The sequence below is a fragment of the Myxine glutinosa genome, chromosome 8 (genome assembly GCF_964187855.1).
Source record: "Myxine glutinosa chromosome 8, kmMyxGlut1.1, whole genome shotgun sequence".
NCBI classification, from domain to species: domain Eukaryota; kingdom Metazoa; phylum Chordata; class Myxini; order Myxiniformes; family Myxinidae; genus Myxine; species Myxine glutinosa.
Genome location: NC_136268.1, coordinates 117,915,639 through 117,938,705, shown reverse-complemented (window position 1 = coordinate 117,938,705; position 23,067 = coordinate 117,915,639). Strand labels below are relative to the sequence as shown.

Below are 23,067 nucleotides of genomic sequence, written 5' to 3'. Positions count from 1 at the left end.
TCTGGTACAATGAAGAATTCATGGTGGATTCCATGATGGTGAGCTGCCCAGGCCCTGATGCAGCAAAGCTGCCCCAAACCATAATATTTCCACCACCATGCTTTACAGTTGGTATCAGGTTCTTGTGGTCAAATGCTGTCTTTGGTTTTCGCCAAACATGTCTTCTGGTACTGTGGCCAAATAGCTCTACCTTTGACTCATCTGTCCACAGCACATTGTTCCACAAGTGCTGGTCTTTGCCTCAGTGGTCATTGGCAAATTTTAGTCTTGCCCTGATGTTCTTTCTGGAGAGCAAAGGTTTCCTCTTGGCACACCTCCCATGTAGATCAAATTTGTGCAGCCTCTTTCTAATGGTAGACTCGTGCACTTTGAGATCAACAGTGGTAAGAGCTACCTGTCGGTCCTGTGATGACATTCTGGGGTTCTTAGGGACTTCTTTCAGCATCTTGCGGTCTGCTCTCGGGCTGAACCTGCTGGGGCGGCCTGGCCTGAACAAGTTGGCAGTTGTTTGGAATCTTCTCCACTTGTAGATGATCTTCCGGACAGTCGAATGATTGATTTCAAATTGTTTGGAAATCTTTTTAAATCGCTTCCCAGTCTCGTAGGCATCTATAACCTTCTTTCTGAAGGCCTCAGAGAGCTCTTTTGATCTAGGCATGGTGACGCCGCACACTTCAACAACAAAGAGCAAACTAAACGAAATGTCTGAGGTTTAAATAAGACAGGTTCCTCCAAGATCCTCTCTAACGATGTTCTAATCATTTGCACCTGAGCTGGTGCACCTGATTCTAATTTTAGGTATTTGAAGTAGTGATAAATGTAGGGGTGTACTTACTTTTTCCACATGCGAAATTTGCATTTATGTTTATTTAAATTATACAATGGGCTACAAAATGTAAATGTTGCATGATATTTGTTATATTATATCACCTTTATCTGTCAATATTGTTGAAATGATGATCAAATAGCTGTATGTTGAAATACTGTATGTTGAAAAAGTCAAAGCTTTACATGGGGTGTACTTACTTTTTCACGTGACTGTATATGTGTATGCTTCATGGTCAGGTTAGGGGGTTCGATCTGTGTTTATTATGGGCTTAGGTTGGTCACAAATAAACCATCAGCAGTATGTTGTCCTGATGAGCCCACAACCAGGGTGAAATCTAGATCGACATCTCTGCCTACGTCCATTTGTCAACATAGAGCTATGCCCTGGTTTGGAGGTGATGTGTTGTGACCAAACTCGTTTAGAGGTGATGTGTTGGTATAATTTATGCACATGACGTCAGTGTCATGTCATAGATTCAGTGTGCTTTTCTTTTTAGTTAAATTTAATATTCCTGACTACAAACCTTCTGACAGATGATCAACAGGGCAGAGATAATGTGCTTGCGCGGTCGGCCACACGTGTTGCTAACAGGTCATGCAGCAATTGCTGTGGTGAGACTCGATCTGTGCCTTGCTGCCTTGTCAAGTTAGTGGGTTCAAGTCTGTATGTATATATATAGTCGTGTGGCTACCCTTTGTGGTGAACACTGCAGGGAAGCACGGATGACCAAACGAGCTCAAACACTCCGAGGAGTTCAGTTCAATGGCGGAGTTAATACGCGTGGGGAGAAACCGGGGAGAAACCGGAGAGCTTACCTTCGTGGGTCCCAACACAGTCTTCAAACCTGCAATAGATAAACTCAAACGAAAACAGGTTTAGGATGTACAAAAATAAATACCGGCTTTATTATAAAATGCCGGTTAAAAAATATAACACGGCGAAATGAAACTATAATTCCTAAATTATGACATCCCCACAAACAGACCCAAATACAGACGAATGGGAAAAATAACTGAAAAGAAATATGTGTTATTTATGGCACTTATCTGCGAGCGGATCCAGAGTCTTGTCAGGAGTTGTCTCAGGCCCGCGTTCCTGGGTGGGAAACCACAGATCTAGTTGGCGGGAACTAGGCTTCGCACGCTAAGCGAACGGCAGGCGTGCAGCTTGCTCTTTCACGCTGTGCTCGTCCACCCTTCCTCTGTACGTAAAACCACAGTCCAGGGCCATGGCTCTTCCTCCGCACAACCACCAGCAAGATGTCGGAACACGGCCCCCGCAATAAAGCCTCCACAATGAGAGAAGGAAGGAGCGGGCAAGAGGAAAGGAAGAGAATACACCGGCACACAACCGTTCACTGCTAGACCAAAACCGAGAAAGCGAGATGCACAACCGTTCACTATGACATCCAGAACGAGAAGAGAAAATCTCCTCGGCTCCAATGATCTTGGACACACCGCTCTGATGTCATCCGTGCCTGCCTCCCCAATCAGTGTGTGCCACCTCTTTGTCGTCCATCTCTGCCCCTATCAGCAAATCCCATCCTACCCCGGGCTTGTGCCAATCAACCCCCCCCCCCCCCCCCCCCGCCCAGTCACAGCTCTTCTGGGCATGGTTCTTGGCCTGCCTGTCCTTGGGGTGATGTAGCGGATGCGGCGCCAGCGGTATTGTTCGATCTGATTTTCCAGTTAGTTTTATTATTAATTAGTGTAGTTTAATGGCCGATTATGGCTAGTGTCTAGTGCGGTGTCAAAAGGAACAAAGATGTAGATTACAGAGGTATTTACACACAGGGGATAAATTACCCATAATCCCTCGCTAATTAACACAAGAGCATGTGGAAAAAGTAAGTACACCCTTTGCTCTAATAGGTGGTATTGCCCCCTTTGGCAGAAACAACCTCAAGTCGGCGTTTCTTATAACTGTCTTCCAGTCTCTGACATCCATCGACTGGGAGAAATTTTTGCCCACTACTCCATGCAGAATTATTTCAGCTGTGCGATGTTTGAGGGGTTTCTTGCATGCACAGCTCGTTTCAAATCCCCCCGCAACATCTCGATGGGATTCAGATCCGGGCTTTGACTTGGCCATTCCAGAACCCTCCATTTCTTTCTTTTCAGCCATTCCTTTCAGCCATTTCAGCCATTTCAGCCATTCCTTTTCAGCCATTCCAGACGGAAGTTAAACAGTTCAATCTTGGTTTCATCAGACCACACAATCTTGTGTCTCACAGTCTGAGAGTCCTTTAGGTGCTTTTTTGCAAACTCCAAGTGGGCTTTCATGTGTCTTTCACTGAGGAGAGGCTTCTGTCTGGCCATTCTGCCATAAAGCCCAGATCGGTGGAGTATTGCAGTGATGGTTGTCCTTCTGGAAGTTTCTCCCATCTCCACACAGGATCTCTGGAGCTCAGCCAGAGTGACCATTGGGTTCTTGGTCACCTCTCTTGCCAAGGCCCTTCTCCCCCGATTGCTCAGTTTGGCCAGGCGGCCAGCTCTAGGAAGAGTCCTGGTTGTTCCAAACTTCTTCCATTTAAGAATTATGGAGGCCACTGTGCTCTTGGGAACCTTCAATCCAGCAGAATTTTTTTTGGAGTCTTCCCCCGATCTGTGCCTCGACACAATCCTGTCTCTGAGCTCTGCAGGCAGTTCTTTCGACCTCATGGCTTGGTTTTTGCTCTGATATGCATTGTCAGCTGTGAGACCTTATATAGACAGGTGTGTGCCTTTCCAAATCATGTCCAATCAATTGAATTTACCACAGGTGGACTCCAATCAAGGTGTAGAAACATCTCAAAGATGATCAAGAGAAATGGGAGGCGCCTGAGCTAAATTTCAAGTGTCATAGCAAAGGGTATGAATACTTATGTCAATGTTATATTTCAGTTTAAAAAAAAAAAAAAATTGCAAAATTTTCTAAAATCCTGTTTTCTCTTTGTCATTATGGGATATTGAGTGTGGATTGATGAGGGAAAAAATGAATTTATACGACTTCAGCATAAGGCTGCAACATAATAAAATGTGAAAACAGTGAAAGGGTCTGAATACTTTCTGAATGCACTGTATTTGCATTTATTTAAGCGAGGCTGCGATTCTCGTTCTGGTGTTTGTAATTTTTTAAATTTATCTTTGTCAGGTAAAATGCATCTCACTATACAAGATCGGTGCTGGTGATAGATATACGATGGTATATATATACTACGTCAGTGTGCAACAAAACGATCCCATAAACTATGTTAATCGCCGAAATTGACATGTTGATGGATGGTTGGTTGATGTAATGGTTGACGAAATGGATGGTTGCCTACGCGGCATTGTTGGTTTGGTTAAGTTTGTTATTTTAAATTTTTTTAAACTTTGTCAGGTAAAACGCATCTCGCTATATGAGATCAGTGCTGATGATAGATATACGCATCTCGAAGAATTTTTTTTATTCATAATTATGATGTCATAGGTGACTTATGCCGTAAACTATGACGTAAATTATGACTTTTATTATATATATATATATATATATATATATATATATATATATATATATATATATATATATATATACATATATATATATATACATATACAACCGTGATTTCCACTACAACCGTGATTCGGGCGGGGTTATTTCCTTGCTTCCTGGGAGGCGTTGGTAATTAGGTATTAGGAATTCGGCCTACGACCCTACTCAGCGCTGATCGGAAGGAACGTTATAGCCCCGGATCTTCGGCTAGTAAAAGACAAGGGGATTAATCCCCCCTTGGTAAGGGGAAAGGCCGACGTTGAGATCCACAACAATATATATACATATATATAAATATGTAGTGCATGGCAACTAGATTGATTCCGGGCCTAACTACAGCGCCTTCAGAAAGTATTCACACCCCTTGACTTTATTCACATTTTGTTGTGTTGCAGTGGTTCTTAACCTTTGTAAAGGCACCAAACCCGAACAAAACCCACCGAACACTCATGGAACCCCTCAAATTTGACCAAAAAATTAATAAGAATTGCATCTTAATGCGTTTTCTGTTCTTCTTTTCGGGAGGCGATCTGGGAAATGCTGGGTTTGTTTTGGCAAGGGCCACCCTCAAATTATTTTCGCATGCAAGCCTGCTCCTTTTCTTTGTTTTAATGTCCACCAGTTTCAAAAACGGATGCTCGCAGAGATACGTTGTAACGAACGGCGTGAGGATCTCAAGGGCAATTTTAGCGATGTGAGGATACCCTTCCATTTGGCGGCACCAAAAGGTTGAGAGCGTTGTTGTGCCGAAGAGTTGTTGTTGAGTCTGGCTCTGCTGAAGTTCAATGAGGTCGTCGAGGTATTGGTCGTTGACATCTGCCGTTGCAACGTCGAAAGTAAACGGCTGCCGCACCCATGCTGGGTATTGCTCTTGGTCGGGGAAGTAGCCGTCGAATGACTTTCCCAGCTCATCCAAGTGGGTGGCAATCGCTTGCTTCAGCTCGCCCGGTACGGCAGTGCCTCCAACTTCAGACTCATCTTCGATCCCGCTCACGCACTCGTCCAGTAACGAAAAGTTCGCGAAGTTGTCGTTCTCTGTTCGCCGCCTCCACAATGGTAACTTCTTTTGGAAAGCGCTCAGCTTTTCTTCAGATTCGATGACATTCACTCCACCGCCCTGCATCTGGCAATTGAGATGATTGAGTGCGTCGAAGATGTCAGCCAAGTACGCCAAGGCGAGGATGAACTCTGACTCTTGGAAGTGCGTTGCATGGCAATGCTGGTGTTCTCGCAAAAACGAGCTTGCTGGTGTTCTCGCAAAAACAGGGCTAATTCTACACGCAAGGCAAAAACACGGCTCACTACCTTCCCTCATGATAACCATCGAACGTTAGAGTGGTAGAGAAGGACTTCGAATTCAGAGCTGATTTCATTGCACAGCTCTTTGAAGATGCGATGATTCAGAGCACGGCTTCGCACGTAATTCACAGTTTCAATGACAATTTTCAGAACATTGGCCAGTTTTGGAGGCAGGGGTATTGATGCCAGCGCATATCTGTGCAGGACGCAGTGCATGACGATGATGTGTGGTGCATCGGCCTCCACCAGCGCTCCAAAACCGGAGTTGCATCCCAGCATGGCTGGTGCTCCGTCCGAGCAAACTGCCGACACCATGTTCCACGAGAGGCTGTTGCTGCTGAAGAAGTCGTCCACAAGCTTCTTCACGTCAGCTGCCTTCGTCGGTGTTGTGAGAGGCTTGCAGAACAGAAAGTCTTCCTTGATCTCCTCTCCTTTGACATAACGCACAAATAAGATGAGCTGGCTCAAATTCGAAACATCGGTGGTCTCGTCGAGTTGAAGGCTGAATTTCGTCGGGCTCGCGACTAAATCTGCAACTACCTGGGCGAGGATGTCGTCGCTCATATCGTCGATTCTGCATCTGATGGTGTCATTTGAGAGTGGAACAAGAGACAACTTGTTTTCAGCAGCTTTTCCCAGCATGATGTTGGCCATCTTCAACGCGGCCGGTTTGATGAGTGTCTCGCCAACGGTGTGCGGTTTGCCCTGCTTTGCGATCAGGTACGCAACTTCATACGACGCGGTGAGGATCGATTTGTCAATTGGAACGAAGCCGAGAGTGGGCAAGGTAGTACTTGCGTCGAATCGGACTCTCTTCAATTTGAATTCATCCAGCGTTGCGTCTTTGTACTGCCCCTCGCTGTGCAGTTTTTTTTAAAGTGTTCCTGTAGTTTTGCTGGTGCTAGGCTGGAGTTGCTCAACTTGCCATTGCAAAGCATGCATTGAGGACGCTGACTTCCGTCCGTTCCGTCGAACACGTGAACCCGTACCGCATGTAATCCTCCAACCACTTCCTTTTTTTGCTCGACATACTGCAAAAAAATAAATAAAAAAGCACAAACTGATCTTAATTGAGTTCAGGCAAATAATTATATGACAAGAATTTAAAAAGGAACATGCTTAAATATAATCAGTACCCCTCTGAAAACTGAGAAATTTTAACGAAGAAAACATAACTTATAGTTACGATGACGGGATTTATTATCTACTCAACTCTATGTCACCTCAAATCCCATTATAATATTACATAGAAAACTGCGAATTGTTAGTTTTGAATTGCGGCCAAAGGAGTTATATCACCTGCACCTAATTTTCTTTGAGTAATTCAATCATATTTTATAATCACCATCCACTTTTGACTTTAATATAACTCTGAACCCGCCCTGCATATCCACAAACATTTCCAACTTACTTTTCAATTAATCAGTAACTCCAAAGTAAGGCGCGACCAATGACGCACGGCACACGGCAAGCTAATCGAGGCTATTCACTGGAATTTCCGAACACCTGCAAAGTCCAAAATCCAGTAAGTAAGTAAGCAAGTAAGCACCATCAACAGAATAATTAGCAAGTTGCTCATTGATTCAACTTACTACAGTCAGTGTGAAACAACTTATCTTAAACACAGACCAGAGAAACGATGAATGGGATGGGAATACAATTACAAATAACATTTCCATTCGTTCGTGACATACATAGCAAAATAATAATAATATTAATAATAAGCGTAATTACACATAGATTCAAAATTGATACAAAACTTTAAAAAAATTAAAAAAAATTGCAATGCGTTTCGGAGGACCTCCGCCGAACCCCTGAGACTGGCTCACTGAACCCCTGGGGTTCCGTCGAACCCAGGTTAAGAACCACGGTGTTACAGCCTTTATTTAAAATGGATTAAGTTGAGATTTTTTGTTACTGATCTACACATAATACCCCATAATGTCAAAGCAGAATTGTTAGAAATTTTTACAAAGTGATTGAAAATGAAAAGCCAAAATATCTTGAGTCAATAAGTATTCAACCCCTTTGCTATGACACTCCAAACAAATTGAGCTGAGGTGCATCCAATTTCCTTTGATCATCCTTAAGATGTCTACAACTCGATTGGAGTCCACCTGTGGCCAATTCAATTGATTGTACATGGTTTAGTTTGGAAAGAAACACACCTTTCTATATAAGATCCCACAGTTGACAGTGCATGTCAGAGTAGAAACTCTACCATGAAGTCCAAGGAGCTATCTCCGAGATAGAATTGTGAGGAGGCATAGATCTGGGGAAGGGTATAAAACAATTTCTGGAGTATTGAAAGTTCCCAAGACCAAAGTGAGCTCCATTATTAGGAAATGGACATAATATGGAACTACCAAGACTCTTCCTAGAGCTGGCCATCAGGGAAGTGAGGAAGAACCCAATGGCCACTCTGACAGAACTACACATTCCTTGGCTGAGATGGGGAACATGCTGGAAGGACAACAGTCTCAGCATAACGTCACAAATCTAGGCTTTATGGGAGTGTAATCAGACGGACGCCACTCCTTAGAAAAATGCACATGTTTGCAAAAAGGCATGTGAAAGACTGAGAGCATGAGGCAAAACATTCTGTGGTCTGACGTCTGGTGGAAACCAAGCGCAGCTCATTGCCCACCATGAAATATGCTATGCTATGGGGATGCTTTTCAGTGGCAGGGACTGGGAGACTTGTAAGGATAGAGGGAACAATGCATGGAGCCAAATACAGGAAAATCCTTGAGGAGAACCTGCTTCAAAGTGCAAAAGACCTTAGGCTGTGGCGAAGATTTACATTGCAGCAGGACAATGACCCCAATCATACAGTCAAAGGAACACTTAAATAGCTTCAGATCAAGAACACAAAAGTCCTTCAGTGGCCCTGCCAAAGCCCAGACTTGAATCACATTAAAATTTTGTCGAAAAACTTGAAGATTGCTGTTCACCGACACTCCCCATATCCAACTTCCAACTTGACAGAGCTTGAGCAAATCTACAAGGAAGAATGGGAGAAACTCCCCAAATCCAGATGTGCAAAGCCGATACAGACATACCCAAGAAGACTCAAAGCTGTAATCGCCACCAAAGATGCTTCTAGGAAGTATTGACTCAGGCGGTTGAATACTTATGTAAATTAGATATTTCTGTATTTCATTTTTAATTATTTTCTAAAAAATAAGCAAAAAGAAAATTCCACTTTGGCATTATTGAGTATTATGTGTAGATCAGTGACAGAAAAATCAAAAAAAAAATTCATTTTAAATTCAGGCTGTAATGTAACAAAAAGTGAAAAGTCAAGGGGTGTGAATATTTTCTGAAGGCACTAGATTCAGCTATGAAGAGCGGCTGAAGGAGACGGGCCTTTGTACATTATAAAAGAGGTGATTACGAGGGTATATGATTGAGATAATTTTCAGATGAAGATGATGATGATAATTGAGATGTTTAATAATACTAGGGCATTGCCCGTACTATATCTATATCTAAAATTATATCCCCCCCCTCTATTTACATGAAATGGTTTGGTCCAAAGCGAACGGCTTGCGAGTACGGTGACAATCCCCCCCCTCTATTTACATGCAATGGTTTGGTCCAAAGCGAACGGCTTCCGGAGTTTGGTAAAGAAATCGCCATCGCGTGCACAAACGCGCAGGAAAGCGAATGAATCGCAAATTCGGTTTTATTAGTTTTAAAACATAGTTTAACGCCAACATAGTTTGCAAACGTGAAATAAATGAATACGCTCTCAAATGTGCCATCCGAGGCAGAGTGTGTCCTCCACGTTCGGCACACGCGATCGTTCGCTGCTCTCTGATTGGTTGAATCGTTTTTTGGACATAGCTCGGTAAGTAATTGTCCGATTAATATGAAACCTTGAAAAGGCACATCCTCGGGTCCCCAGCAATATACCTGGCAAGTTAAAAGTATATCGGACCCGTGGTTGTCGAGAAACAGCGGTCACAGACAAACAGACGTACAGACGTACAGAGATTACTGGAATTATAGATAGATGAAGGGTATAGATGAAAAAGTGCCGAATAACTATTCGGCACAATAGACAGTGATAGGACCAGGACCATAGTCTGAGAGTAGAGAAGAGGAGAGTCAATAATGTAGTAAGTATGGGAAGGGTCTTTCATTCAGAGAGTAGTTAATGCATGGAATGGTCTCTTTGGAAAGGTAGTGGCAGTAAAAACAGTAGGTAAGTTTAAATTGGAATCAGATAGGTACCTCGAAGTATTGGTGATAAAGGGGTATGTCGGGATGATGGCAGTTCTTTTAGGTATCTTGAGTATGGAATCTATGGATCGGTGATTGTGTGTACCTGTGCGGAGCGTTGTCTGTGGGGGTCTTGTCAAGAGGTGTTGTGTGGTTGATGTGTTTCTCACTGAAGAAGAAAGAAGAAGACACCTACAACATTTTGAATTTTTCTTTTTTTATATACAAATTGGCCAGGTGTTGATGTGGCACAGGCATGATGGGCCTGATGTCCTCCCACTGCATCTAATTTCCTTGTGTGTATTCTTTGTAACACTGCATGAAAATTTTAACATTAATGTAAATCGTGGTTTGTTGCCTTTTCAATGAATGAAATGCCATCTATGGGCAGGTGTCGCAGCAAATCCTGCAGTCTCAGTGTTGGGATGGCTGGGAAACTAAGCACTCCAACATCACCACAGCACAGGTATGTTCCCCACAGGGTGGAAACTCTTCTTCATGCATTCATCATCTCTCGGCGAATGAACTTTCTTCACTGTGCTTTCAAAATGGTTTGTTGATTTAATCAACTGGAGTCTTTCATTTAATCAACTGGAGTATGTCCATTTTTGCCATTCCTAATTTATCTTGCAAGGATGGATATAGAGGGAACCTTCAATCCGAAATGCCAGGAGCACATTCGCAATCCCGTTTGCTAAATCTATTCATTTAATTCTCAGCTTAGTTTCTTTATATCTTGACTGCATTTGGCATTGTCTTAACATTACACCTAGCCGTGACAACCCCTGTTGGTTATACTGTCGTGGCCAAAAATATTGGCACCCTTGCACTTTTTTCAAATAATGCACCATTTTTTACAACAGACAATTGTTGAAATGAAAAAATCTTTTGGTATCCACATATGTATTTCTTTGGTTTGCAGTGGAACAAAACAAAAAAGCTTCAGAAATTAGGAAATATTAGCTTATTCCACACATAAATCCGAAAATGGCCCGGACAATATTATTGGCACCTTTTGGAAGTTGTTATAAATAATTAGATTTCAAGCAGGTGATTCTCCTTTACTTTGGAATTGAACTCACCTGTGGTGACTTGCAGGTGCCTGTAATATAAAAATCACTCATTCAACCAGTTTGAATAGAGAATAGGAGTCATTCTGCTGTTTTGTGTCAATGTGTGTACCACAATGAGCATGGAGAAAAGAAAGAAAACCAGAGAATTGTCTGAGGAGGTCAGACACAAGATTGTAGCCAAGCATGGACAATTTCAAGGCGACACTATTCCATCTCCAGAGACCTTGATGTTCCTGTGTCCACCATATGCAATGTTATCAGGAAGTTTAAGGCCATTGGCACTATAGCCAACCTCCCTGGACGTGGCCGCAAGAGAAAACTTGATCGAAGATTGCAGCGAAGGATTGTTTGAATGGTGGAGAAAGCTCCTCGATCAACTGACAAACAGATTCAATCTGATCTTCAGACACAACGTATGACAGTTTCAACTCGCACCATCCGTAGCCAACTCGATGAAAGAGGGTTCTTTGGTAGGAGACCCAGGAGGACCCCACTGCTGAGAAAGCCCGACTGGAGTGTGCTAAAACATACCTGAACAAGCCAAAATCCTTCTGGGAGAATGTCCTGTGGACAGATGAGACCAAATTAGAGCTTTTATGGTAAAGCACATCATCTCTATGTTTACAGAAAGCAAAATGAAGCCTTCAAAGAAAAGAACACCTTCCCTACAGTCAAAGATGGGGGAGGTTCAGTGATGTTTTTGGGGTTGCTGTGCTGCCTCTGGCACTGCGTGCCTTGAATGTGTGCATGGCATCATTAAATCAGGAGATTACCAAGGCATTTTGGAGCACAATGTTCAACCCAGTGTCTGAAAGATGGGTCTCCGTCGAAGGTCATGGGTCTTGCAGCAGGACAATGACCCCAACCACACTTCAAAGAGCACCCATGAATGGTTCAAGACAAAATTCTGGACTGTTCTGAAGTGGCCAGCAATGAGTCCAGATCTAAATCCCATTGAAGACCTGTGGGGAGATATGAAAACAGCAGTTAGGAGAAGGCACCCTTCAAATCCGGGAGAACTGGAGCAGTTTGCACAAGAAGAGTGGGACAAACTGCCAGTAGAGAGGTGTAGGAAGTTCATTCATGGCTATAGGAAGTGCTTGACTGCAGTTATTTTGTCCAAAGACGACCAAATATTAAGTCGAAGGTGTCAATAATTGTGTCCATTGCATTTCTTTTTATTTTCTGATTTAAAAGGATATATTAAGTTCTGAATCAAAAACAAAGCTTCTGTAATATTAACAGTGAAATAAAGAATTGTGGAGACCAAATATGTTTGTCAATTTCAACTTATTTTTGGAGAAAATTGTGCGTTATTTGAAAAAAGTACAAGGGTGCCAATATTTTTGGCCACGACTGTATACGAGTAATATGCTCATGGTAATGGACACCTTTTCATAGTTTACTCAGGGATTTGAACCTGGCATCTCAGCGTCCTCAGTTTGGTGCTCAGGTGGGATCACCAAACAGGTGATGCCCCAATTACGTTTCGACGTATTATTTATCGAAGTTTCTTAATTGCACTTCCTTCTGTTGATAAACATCCAAACTTCAGGTAGTGTCTTCACTTTTAAAACTTGCTTGGAATTTGGTATATACTACTGTGTTCAAAAAGTATCCGACCTTTATTTTTCGTGCGTAAAAAAAGAAGCTAGGGAGGCGTTGATTGGTGCACGTATGTAGGCGATCCTAATGCGCACGCTTGAATTTTTTCCCACCTGCAGAAGCTGTCATTCGACGGCAGACCGCCGATGAGTGAGGACGGGAAAGCAAGCGCCGTCGGATTTTCGTTTTTGACAAAATGACGGAAAAACTTGAACAACGCTACTGCATCAAATTTTGTGTTTTTTGGCCTCGGGGATGTTGGATGCTTCCATTGCGATGACTGCAACTTGGTTTCTGGGTCGTACCCATAAACCCAGGACTCATCGCCAATGATCACTGTGTTGAGGAAGCTGGGATCGCTGTTCACAGTCTCCAGCATGTCCTGTGCGATCTCCAAACGGAGTTGCTTCTGCTCAATCGTTAGCAGCTTTGGTACGAACTTCGCTGAGATTCTCCTGAAGCCCAAATCCTCCTTCATAATGGAATGAACGGTGTTGAATCTTGCGGATCGTTTCCACTTGGGAATCGCCAAGCTTTACACAAAATTTGATGCAGTAGCATTGTTCAAGTTTTTCCGTCATTTTGTCAAAAACGAAAATCCGACGGCGCTCGCTTACATGTCCTCACTCATCGGCGGTCTGCCGTCGAATGACAGCTTCTGCAGGTGGGAAAAAATTCACGCGTGCGCATTAGGATCGCCTACATACATGCACCAATGAACGCCTCCCTAGCTTTTTTTTTTTTACGCACGAAAAATAACGGTCGGATACTTTTTGAACACACTACGTAAGTAATGGTGAGTTCATTGTCCTGTTTCATTTGTACACATGAAAGATCCCATGGTGTCTCCCAGAAGAGCAATTGTTTGGGTCTGTGTCACGGCCAGATTAAACATTTCCTGCCAAAGGCCAAATTGCATTGCCTCATTTGAACCATACCTGCCCTATAATCACAACATGATGCCCATGAAAATTGAGTCGCCAATTGAAGATCCCATATCTCCATCAAACACTTTGTAATTAATTAATTCATAATTCAATAGTTATAAACTTTGCTGTTTTGCCCAAATGATGTAACTCTTTGCTAAACGAACAAGTCTATTTTGTGGATGGATAAAAATTGTAAGTTTGAACACATTTCCAAAGGATCGAGGTTATGCTTCAGATATAATCACTGTCTTATTGAGCAGCAGTAAGTGGTAACGTGAGTAGCATATGGCAGAGTTGCATTAATAATGTCACTATTGGTTGGGAATCTAGAAGGTGGTGGGAAATCCTCCTTAGGAAATTCCCTGCTGCGTGTGGTGAGAAAGGCGGCACCATTGCAAAACAGCAAAGTTTATTAAAAAAAAAAAAAAAAAAAAAAAAAGATTATAGCGATGCTAATTAAATAAACAAGTCATTCATGCTTCATATTCTGTATTATCCATTTATAGGCTGTACCCCATTAACAAGTCTTTCTCCACTTACAATCCGCAAGATATATTCACCAGCAAAATGAGTTTAAACCACCAGGTTCTTGAGTGCAGCATTGTGGAGTAATCTTGACTTCAAAGATGACTTAAAAGATCTGGACCAATGTTTTTGCTACCTTTTCATTTCTATATAAAATCCCAATCGTTATCACACTAAAGACAAGGGTTTTGGAATTTATTTGCATACTACACTGGAGGCCTGCCACTAGAAACACCCACTCCCTTCAGAAGCAGCCTGGGAGTGGGGTTGGAGGTGGGGCAAATATATTTTATGCCATGGGTAATAATCAAACCTGTCTACAGCATGGGTCAGTACACCCCTTGGTACTGTAGCACGTGCACAGGCGAAAATCGTAAGTCAACTCCCAACCTCTTGCTGGGGTGAGAGGAGTTGGGAGTGGTGGTTCGTGCCTATGACCTGACCCTGGGTACTACCAACATGTATGTAAAATTTGGTGAAGATTGGCCAAACCTTGTTAGGCCTCCGCAGTCTGTGGAGGCATTATGTTTTCAGTTTGTCCGTCCGGCTGTCTGTCCGTCCGTCCGTCCTACCGTCCACCATTGATAGGATTTCGTTACCGCGATAACTTGAGAACAGCTGAAGGGATCTTCATCAAACTTGGTGCAGGTATGTATAATGAGGTAAAGATGGACTGATTCGATTTTGGGGTCACAAGGTCAAAGGCCAAAGGTCATGTTAGGTAAAAATCCTGTTGTTAGGTAAAAATCCTGTTACCACGATAACTTGTGAACCTGTGATGGGATTCTGACCAAATTTGGTACACTTATGTAGAATGATGTAAAGATTAAGTGATTAGAATTTGGGGTCAAGAGGTCAAAGGTCAAAGTCTGTCATAGGTCTAACTTGAGAATGGCTGAAGTGATCTAATTCAAACTTAGTACGGGTATGTATAATGATGAAAAGATTGACTGATTAGATTTTGGTGTCCCGAGGTCAAAGGTCAAAGATCATAGGTCATGTCAGCTAAAAATGTGATCGTTTGTGAACAGCTGAATGGATTTAAATTATTCTTGGTGCAGGCATGCATAATGATGTAAGCATGAACGTATTAAATTTTGGGGTCAAGTGTTCAAAGGGTAGAGGTCATATGAGATAAAAATGTGATAACTTCAGAACAGCTGAATGGATTTAAATTATTATTGGTACAGGCATGCATAATGATGTAAGCATGAACTGATTAAATTCTGGGGTCAATAGGTCAAAGGTTAGAGGTCATATGAGATAAAAATGTGATAACTTGAGAACAGCTGAATGGATTTAAATCAAACTTGGTACAAGTTTTATAATGATGTCATAATGTGGGTGGAGGCATATCAGTCGACATCCTGACGTCGAAGAGTGTTGTTCTAGTTTTTCTCTATGATTTTGAGACTTACACAAGCAGATACACAAAAACATACACACATGTATTCACAATGGCAATTCACATACAGAGAATTGCTTTTGTTTACCCTGTGCATGCAAAGCAAAAAGTAAGGTTAAGCAATAGGTTCCATTCTGTCTGTCTGTCCTGTCTGTAAGCATCAGTTTATGATCGAGGAACAACTAAATTTCAATAAAATGTTATATTTTGAACACGAAAACGAACGTCTCCTTCAGCAATATTTTTGCTCTGAATTTGACCCGATCACACATCCGCAGAGAGAAGTGAGATAATTTTTTATATTCTGTCTGCCAGTCTGGCAATCAAACGAAATCTGAAAATCATTCCAAACAGGAAACTTGCTGTTTTTAAGGATGTCATAAAGGGCACAAACAACAGGTATGAAGAAACTGTATCTTGTGGAAAAGTGGTGTAAGACTTGCGTGTTAAAAGGTAACATGTTAAATGGTGGCGTAAAAAAGTTTACTGCCATTGCATCAATGGCGGTAAACTTCCGATTTTTTTTTTGACAACCTTTAAAATTGCTTATTTAAATTTAACTAGTGCACCCGCACACTACAGGAGTGGCAAGAAGGGTCTTTCCTCTTTGAGGTATACATATTACAGTCGATCTATGGTCGTATCTCAAGAACATTGGGTGTGTGTTCATTTACCAAGTTTCTTGTGCAGAGATCGCCAAGTGGTTTAAGCATTCGAGCAAGCACTCCATTCAAAACCGTTATGGAACGACTGGCTTGGCAAGCACTAGCTAGCTGCTTGGTAAAGGAGCGCAACCCGAGCTTCTCCCTTTCAGTTTCGTATCAAACAGCAGGAGCGAGTTTCAAAATTTCGCTACGAAAAATGTCACGGTAGTGGCAGAAAGGGCCATGTTATTAACCCAACATTGTGGGTTATATAGAGTACAGTAGATCTTCGCTCAATTCTGCAAGTAAACCTTACTTCATGGATGTCGGGATTCCTCCAAATTTCTTCATTTCGTGTTATAAACAGCATTAGCGACTGTTTAAAAAGCTAATCATACGTGTTTGTGGTTTATAATATTTTTACTTCCTGTAGAAGCCGTTGATCCCACGGAAACGCCATTGTAACTCTAAGCTATTTATACACGTTATCACTGCAGGAAAATGCCTTGGGGGAAGTGGGACATTATTATTATTAATATTGTTTTGTAATAACATTAACAATATGCGATTATCATTAATTTTGTTATTAAAAGCGGCTTTGGAAAAACGCCACGATAAATCTTCTTCTTTGGAAAAACGCCACGATAAAGCTAATTTAACATTGATATACACCTCAACACGCAACCCCATTGACGGCAATGGCGGGGAAAACCCGCTGGGGGAGAAAACCCCCTTGGGGAGGGGGGGGGCGGGAATGAATGTGCTACAACCTTCATTATGTAACCCTTCGTCATCCTGTCAAGTTTGGTTGAGATTGGATAAGCAACGACGGAATGTATTGGCGTCAAAAATTCATCAGACAGACAGACAGAAATGGCGTACTTTAGTATGATTGAATTACGTATATAGGCTTACTTGAACACTGTAGAACACAAATTACCTTATCCTTTCCCTTACCTTCCCCTTTGTCACTTTAAAACCCCCTTCCCTTTAGCAGGACTTGGAAAAATATTCATGTCCTGAGGGTAGAGTTAGGTAAAACCTATCTTACTGAGCTTACTTGTGAACCAATGATGAGATTTCGAACAAACTTTGTTTGACTATATACTTTGCATCGTGTACTCGGGTATTATGATGCAAAGATGAACTGATTAAATTTCAGCATCAAGAGGTCAAAGGTCAGAGTCTGTAATAGGTTTTCATCACTGTGATAACTTAGGAACGGCTGAAGAGTAATGAGGTCAAACTTGGTACATATATGTATGATGATGTAAGGATAATCAGATAAGATCATGTGGTCAATAGGTCAAATGTCAGAGGTCTCGCTCGGTAAAAATTCTGTTACTGCGCTAACTTGTGAACCAGTGATGGGATTTTGACCAAACTTGGTATAAGTATATATTATGTTACAAAGATGAACTGATTCAATTTTGCCATCAAAGGTCAGAGGTCATGTCAGGAAAAACGTGATAGTTGAGAACAGCTGAATGGATTTAAATCAAACTTGGTACAAGTATGTATAATGATGTAATAATGTGAGCAGAGGCATATCGGTCGACGTCACGATGTCGAAGAGTGCCGGTCTAGTTTCTCTTTATGTTCATATAATAACCTCCGCCACCAAAGGTGGATGGAGGTTATGTTTTCACCCCTGTCTGTCTGTCCGTTTGTCCGTTTGTGAACAAGATATCTTAAAAAGTTGTCGACGGATTCAGACGAAATTTGGCAGAGAGGTAGCATGTGTGACAAGGACGAAATGATTCGATTTTGGTGAAGATTCGGATTCGGATCCGGCTACTAGAATTTTTTATTGGGAGACAGGGCCAAAAACGATACATAGCAGGACATCTCAAAAAGTTGTGGACGGATTTGGACGAAACTTGGTGGAGAGGTTGGGAGTCTGGCAATGATAAATATTTTCGATTTTGGTGAAGATCTGAATATTGATTCGGATATGAGAATTATTTAATTTCTTTAAGTGATTCTTCACCATTGAGAGATTGGGCGAAACGCGTCATATAACATGATATTTATAAAAGTTATGGACGTGTTATGAATAAACTTGGTGGACGAGTTGGTTTGGTGACAAGAACAAGCAGATTACATTTTGGTTCAGGTCCGAATCCAGATCTGGCCTATCAGTGGGATACAAAACGTTAACTGTACACCAGGTGGAGGTATATGCTCTCTACTGAGTGCCGTTCTAGTTTTACAAGAATTCAGACATTCTCTTCAGCGACACTTTCTGCAATAGTCACATCCTTGGTGCTCACTTCCATTGAGCTTATTGAGCTTGCAGAATTTCTTATAGACTTAGAGGTATCATGCATATTTAACTATGAGATGTTTAGCCTGGATTTCAATCCCAAGACAGCTATGAACTTATCTCAGAGTGTAGATTTTGTATTGGCAGCAGTTCCTACACGATAACAAAAAATAGCCCCATGGAGGACTGACGGATATTTCCCCAACAGGCAGGGTGACCGGAGATGGGACCGATAAAGTGTAATCGGGTATGGACTGTTTGAACGGAATCGACCTTGGTTAATGGGGTCCTGATTGAATTTTGGCAAATCCCAGTGTTGAACACTGTAAATGAATTGGGCGCCGTGGGAACTAGCAGATCCAGATGAGAAGTACAATCGTAGAAGCCCCTGCTGCCCTGATGAATCCTGTTAAATTTGGTTCAATTCTGGCTCTGAGCTATGGAGAAGAAGATGTTTCAGTGAAAATGGCGGATCAGGGGGCGGACCCCATAACACCAGTTTTGCGGGAGCCGGTGCTTATGTGGAGCACAACTTTAGATCTGGGCCTGGTCCTAATCCTTCCATGCAAGGTTCATTCAAATCTGGTGGTAAGTTTCAGAGGATAACATTTTGCAAAAATTATCTGAACTTAGGACTTCCTTCGAGGATGCGGATCCAGATGAGGAGCACAACCCAAGAAGACCTACCTGTCCTGATGCATCCTGTCAGATTTGGTTTGAATCGGCCGCTTAGTTTGGGAGCAGAAGCCATTTTACTTTCAATTAAAGATTCGGATGGGGGGAACATTGGCCCCTCTCCGAGGGAGATACGGCCATGGTGAGTACAACGTAAGGTTAGGGCAAGGTCTTGATGCTGCATGGCCAGTTTGGTCTGGATTCGATTGGTTTATGAGAAGTTTTTTGAATGAAATCCTGTACCCCCTTGATGTAGTGGATCCAGATGGGGAGCGTAACCCCATGAGACCTTGCTGTCCTGATGCATCATACAAATTTTAGTCCGTATCATCCAGGTAGTTGTGCAGAAGATGTTGTGGTGAATACGAAGGATTTGGTGAGGGGAAGGGAAGATATGGCCTTTCCAGGGAAGATATGGCCATGGGGAGCACAACTTGATGTTAGGGCATGGTCCCGATGCCACATTGCCAATTTGGTCTGAATCTGGTTGGTTTCTGAGAAGTTTTTTGAATGAAATACCCAAATTAGGGGCGAAACGCACTTTTACCCCCTTTATAGGTGGTATCCGGTTTGGGAGCACAGCCCCATGAGACCTTGCTGTCCTGATTCGTGATACCAAATTTGGTCCATATTGATCAGGGAAGTTTGTGAGTGAAGTATGTTTTAGTCCTCTTTTAATGTACTTGCATAATTATGTATGACTGGACATTGGGACCCACTCTGAGGTTATTTCAGAGAAGTTTTCTGCTTATTTTGATTCATATTATTATTTTGATTTCAGAGAAATAACCTAAAAATCCCATTCCCAGGTTGTTTGAGTGTCACAAGTGAACGGTCATCTTCTGTAACAAAGGACAACCATGACCAGAAGCCATTATTTTGATTCCTGTCAGCAAATAAGCAAAAATGCCAGCAAATAATGAGACGATGTGCGGTACCGGTACCTATATATAATCTTGCAATCACCTAGACCTTTTACTTGAGAAATGTTACAATCTGGATGACACGACTTTTCAGAGGACCCTCACACATATTTCATTAGATCTGCATTGAATTATTAAAACATTATTTATTGCAAAGATGTCTCCATTCTATCTCTATTCATTTTAGTCTAAAATTCATTATTTTTAGTTTATATTATTTTATTTTTATTTTACCTATTTTATTTAAAAATTTAATTCATATTTTTATTTTATTGGTTCAGGAGTTATCAAGTGACCACTATATTCGTCATGTGTGTGCATCTGTCTGTGTGTCTGTGTGTGTGTCTGTCTGACCGCAGCATACCTACCCGATGATATCATCCGATCTTGATGAAACTTGGGTGGGAGGTTCATATCATGATCTAGTTGTGTCCTGCCTAAAGTGGGCGTATTGCACCCATTGTGGGCGGAGCCACGCCCGAAAAAGATGTCTTTTCGGGCGTGGCTGCGCCCACAATGTAATTCATTGTAATTCAACTAAAAACAGATGTCTTTTTTGGAGGTAATCGAGTTCAAGCTACATCTTCTCGGAGGGGTTTGGTGGAATCTGACAGGGTTTTTGATATTTGTTTAGGCGAATGTCATGTGTCTAGCCCCACGGAGCTCGATTTTTCATTTTTTTTTCCATTTTATTAATTAATTAATTAATTAATTAATTAATTTTCATTTTTCACCGAATTTTCGGTATTGTGTAGCTAACTAACCTCATAACTGATTATACATTATTTTCTATCTCATTTCAAGCACAGTAACCTTCGTTTTGACATTTCCAGGCCTGGCCTGTCCAGGCCTGTTTCGGTTATACTGTAATCCATCCTTTGTCATTGAATACCGCTCTCTCATGAACCATCGTCGTCTCCTGACTTGTATTATTTTATTTTAATTTTACTTATTTTATTTAAATATTTCATTTATATTTTTATTTTATATAATTTTATTTTTATTTTACCTATTTTATTTAAATATTTAATTCTTGTTTTTTTTTTTTTTTACCTATTTTATTTAAATATTTAATTTATATTTTTATTTTATATTATTTTATTTTTATTTTACCTATTTTATTTAAATATTTCATTTATATTTTATTTTATATTATTTTATTTTTACTTTACCTATTTTATTAAAATATTTAATTCATATTTTTATTTTATATTATTTTATTTTTATTTTGCCTATTTTATTTAAATATTTAATTTTTATTTTTATTTTATATTATTTTATTTTTGTTTTACCTGTTTTATTTAATTATTTAATTCATATTTCTATTTTATATTATTTTATTTTTATTTTACCTATTTTATTTAAATATTTAATTTATATTTTTATTTTATATTATTTTATTTTTATTTTACCTATTTTATTTAATTATTTAATTTATATTTTTATTTTATATTCTTTTATTTTTATTTTACCTATTTTATTTGAATATTTCATTTATATTTTATTTTATATTATTTTCTTTTTATTTTACCTATTTTATTTAAATATTTAATTCATATTTTTATTTTATATTATTTTATTTTTATTTTACCATATTTAAATATTTAATTTATATTTTTATTTTATATTATTTTATTTTTATTTTACCTATTTTATTTAATTATTTAATTCCTATTTATATTTTATATTATTTTATTTTTATTTTACCTATTTTATTTAAATATTTAATTTATATATTTATTTTACATTATTTTTTTATTACTTAAAATAAGTCTCTATTCATCAAATTTTATAAAGATCTCTTTTGTTCCCTAGTTTAACCAGACCCGGTGGTCTAATGCTTCTAGTGTTATAGTAAGGGCATTTTATGAGATATTTCACAAATCTGTTAACTAAATTGTTACCAAAAAATTTCTTCACCAATATGTTTGTAAAGGTGTGTAATAACATGTGTTAAAATGTTGAAGTTCAACTCCCGTGGGAAACCCAGAAAAAAAGCTGTTGAATTCGGGTACCGAAAAATTATTGTCGAGAATTTTTATTTTTTTAAATCGGCCCTTAAGTAACTTATGAGGGGTCAAATAAGGGTTTTTCATGATTCTGAGTTGATTGTTAAGATTTATATTTTCACTTTTACATTTACACACAAAGTAGCTTTTATTTCACATACATATATAATACTCAAGAGTTATTTCTCATTCACAATGTCAGAAGTTTCAACAGTCATTGTCTATGTCTTCTTCAGACTCAACAACATCATGACTGCAGTTTCTGCATGTAATGCCATTACAGACTCCACAGGCCGAGATGCACGTGACCCCATTCTTCTTGCAGCTGCATCGCCGGTTGCTGCAATCTCCATGACAATTACAGCTCGTGAACTGCAATAGCTCCTCAGGAGCCGTGGGGTCCAGTGTTGGAACTGGCTCATACCCATGCACACAATGGTGTCAAGAGTGCCAGAAGTATCTGGAACATCATCTCCACTCCTACTATTAAGGAAGCAGTATTTGTAGTTTTGTGTCTCCGTGTACGACTCAGTGTATCCCAGCCGGTGGAACTTGTTGAGCATCCATTTTGACCCAAATCTATGATCAAGTTGTATGGCAAGCCCCATTTGGTGTGGCAATACTCCAGACCGAGGTCGACAGGCCTTAATAAAATTCTGCCCCCAAACGGCAACTCTTTCGTCTGTCTTGACAATCGGTCTCAAGAACATCTGAAGGCTTGCTGACAAGTGTCAGCTGACTATCGATGTCAGTCATACTGTGTGTGGTGGGGTATGACTTTGGACCTAAATCAATCAAGGCAATATCATTGGATATGAACTTGAGTGCCGTCTTTATGATCTGAGTCTTCTCATCTCCATGGTCAAGATTAGCATGATGCTCTCGCAGAATATTGTCGGTGCCATCTTTGAGACAGAGTACATCTGCCCTTCTTTCCTGTGTTGTGAAATACAAGGTGTCTTCGTATTTCTCTAGAAGTTTTATCTTTAGCCAATGCTTTGAATAAGAAAGGCTCTTCTCTGGTGACTGATCAAACTCCTGCAGCTTTTCATGGACTTGGTCCATGTTCATTACCCCATGCTCTAATTCTGAGTCTAACCATTCGCAGAATTCAATAAAAACTGCCTCTCACTCCTCATCAATAC

General features: G+C 40.5%; 1 protein-coding gene across 2 annotated transcripts in view; it reads left to right on the top strand.

Annotated features, from left to right (window-relative positions):
• The window catches only part of LOC137432886 (IQCJ-SCHIP1 readthrough transcript protein-like), a 406,244-nt gene that overhangs the window by 54,563 nt on the left and 328,614 nt on the right, over nucleotides 1–23,067 (top strand). For both annotated transcript variants that reach the window (XM_078783701.1, XM_078783702.1), the window contains one exon: nucleotides 10,260–10,334. In XM_078783701.1, coding sequence (XP_078639827.1) covers nucleotides 10,260–10,334 — 75 coding nt within the window. The remainder of the gene's footprint in view (nucleotides 1–10,259; nucleotides 10,335–23,067) is intronic.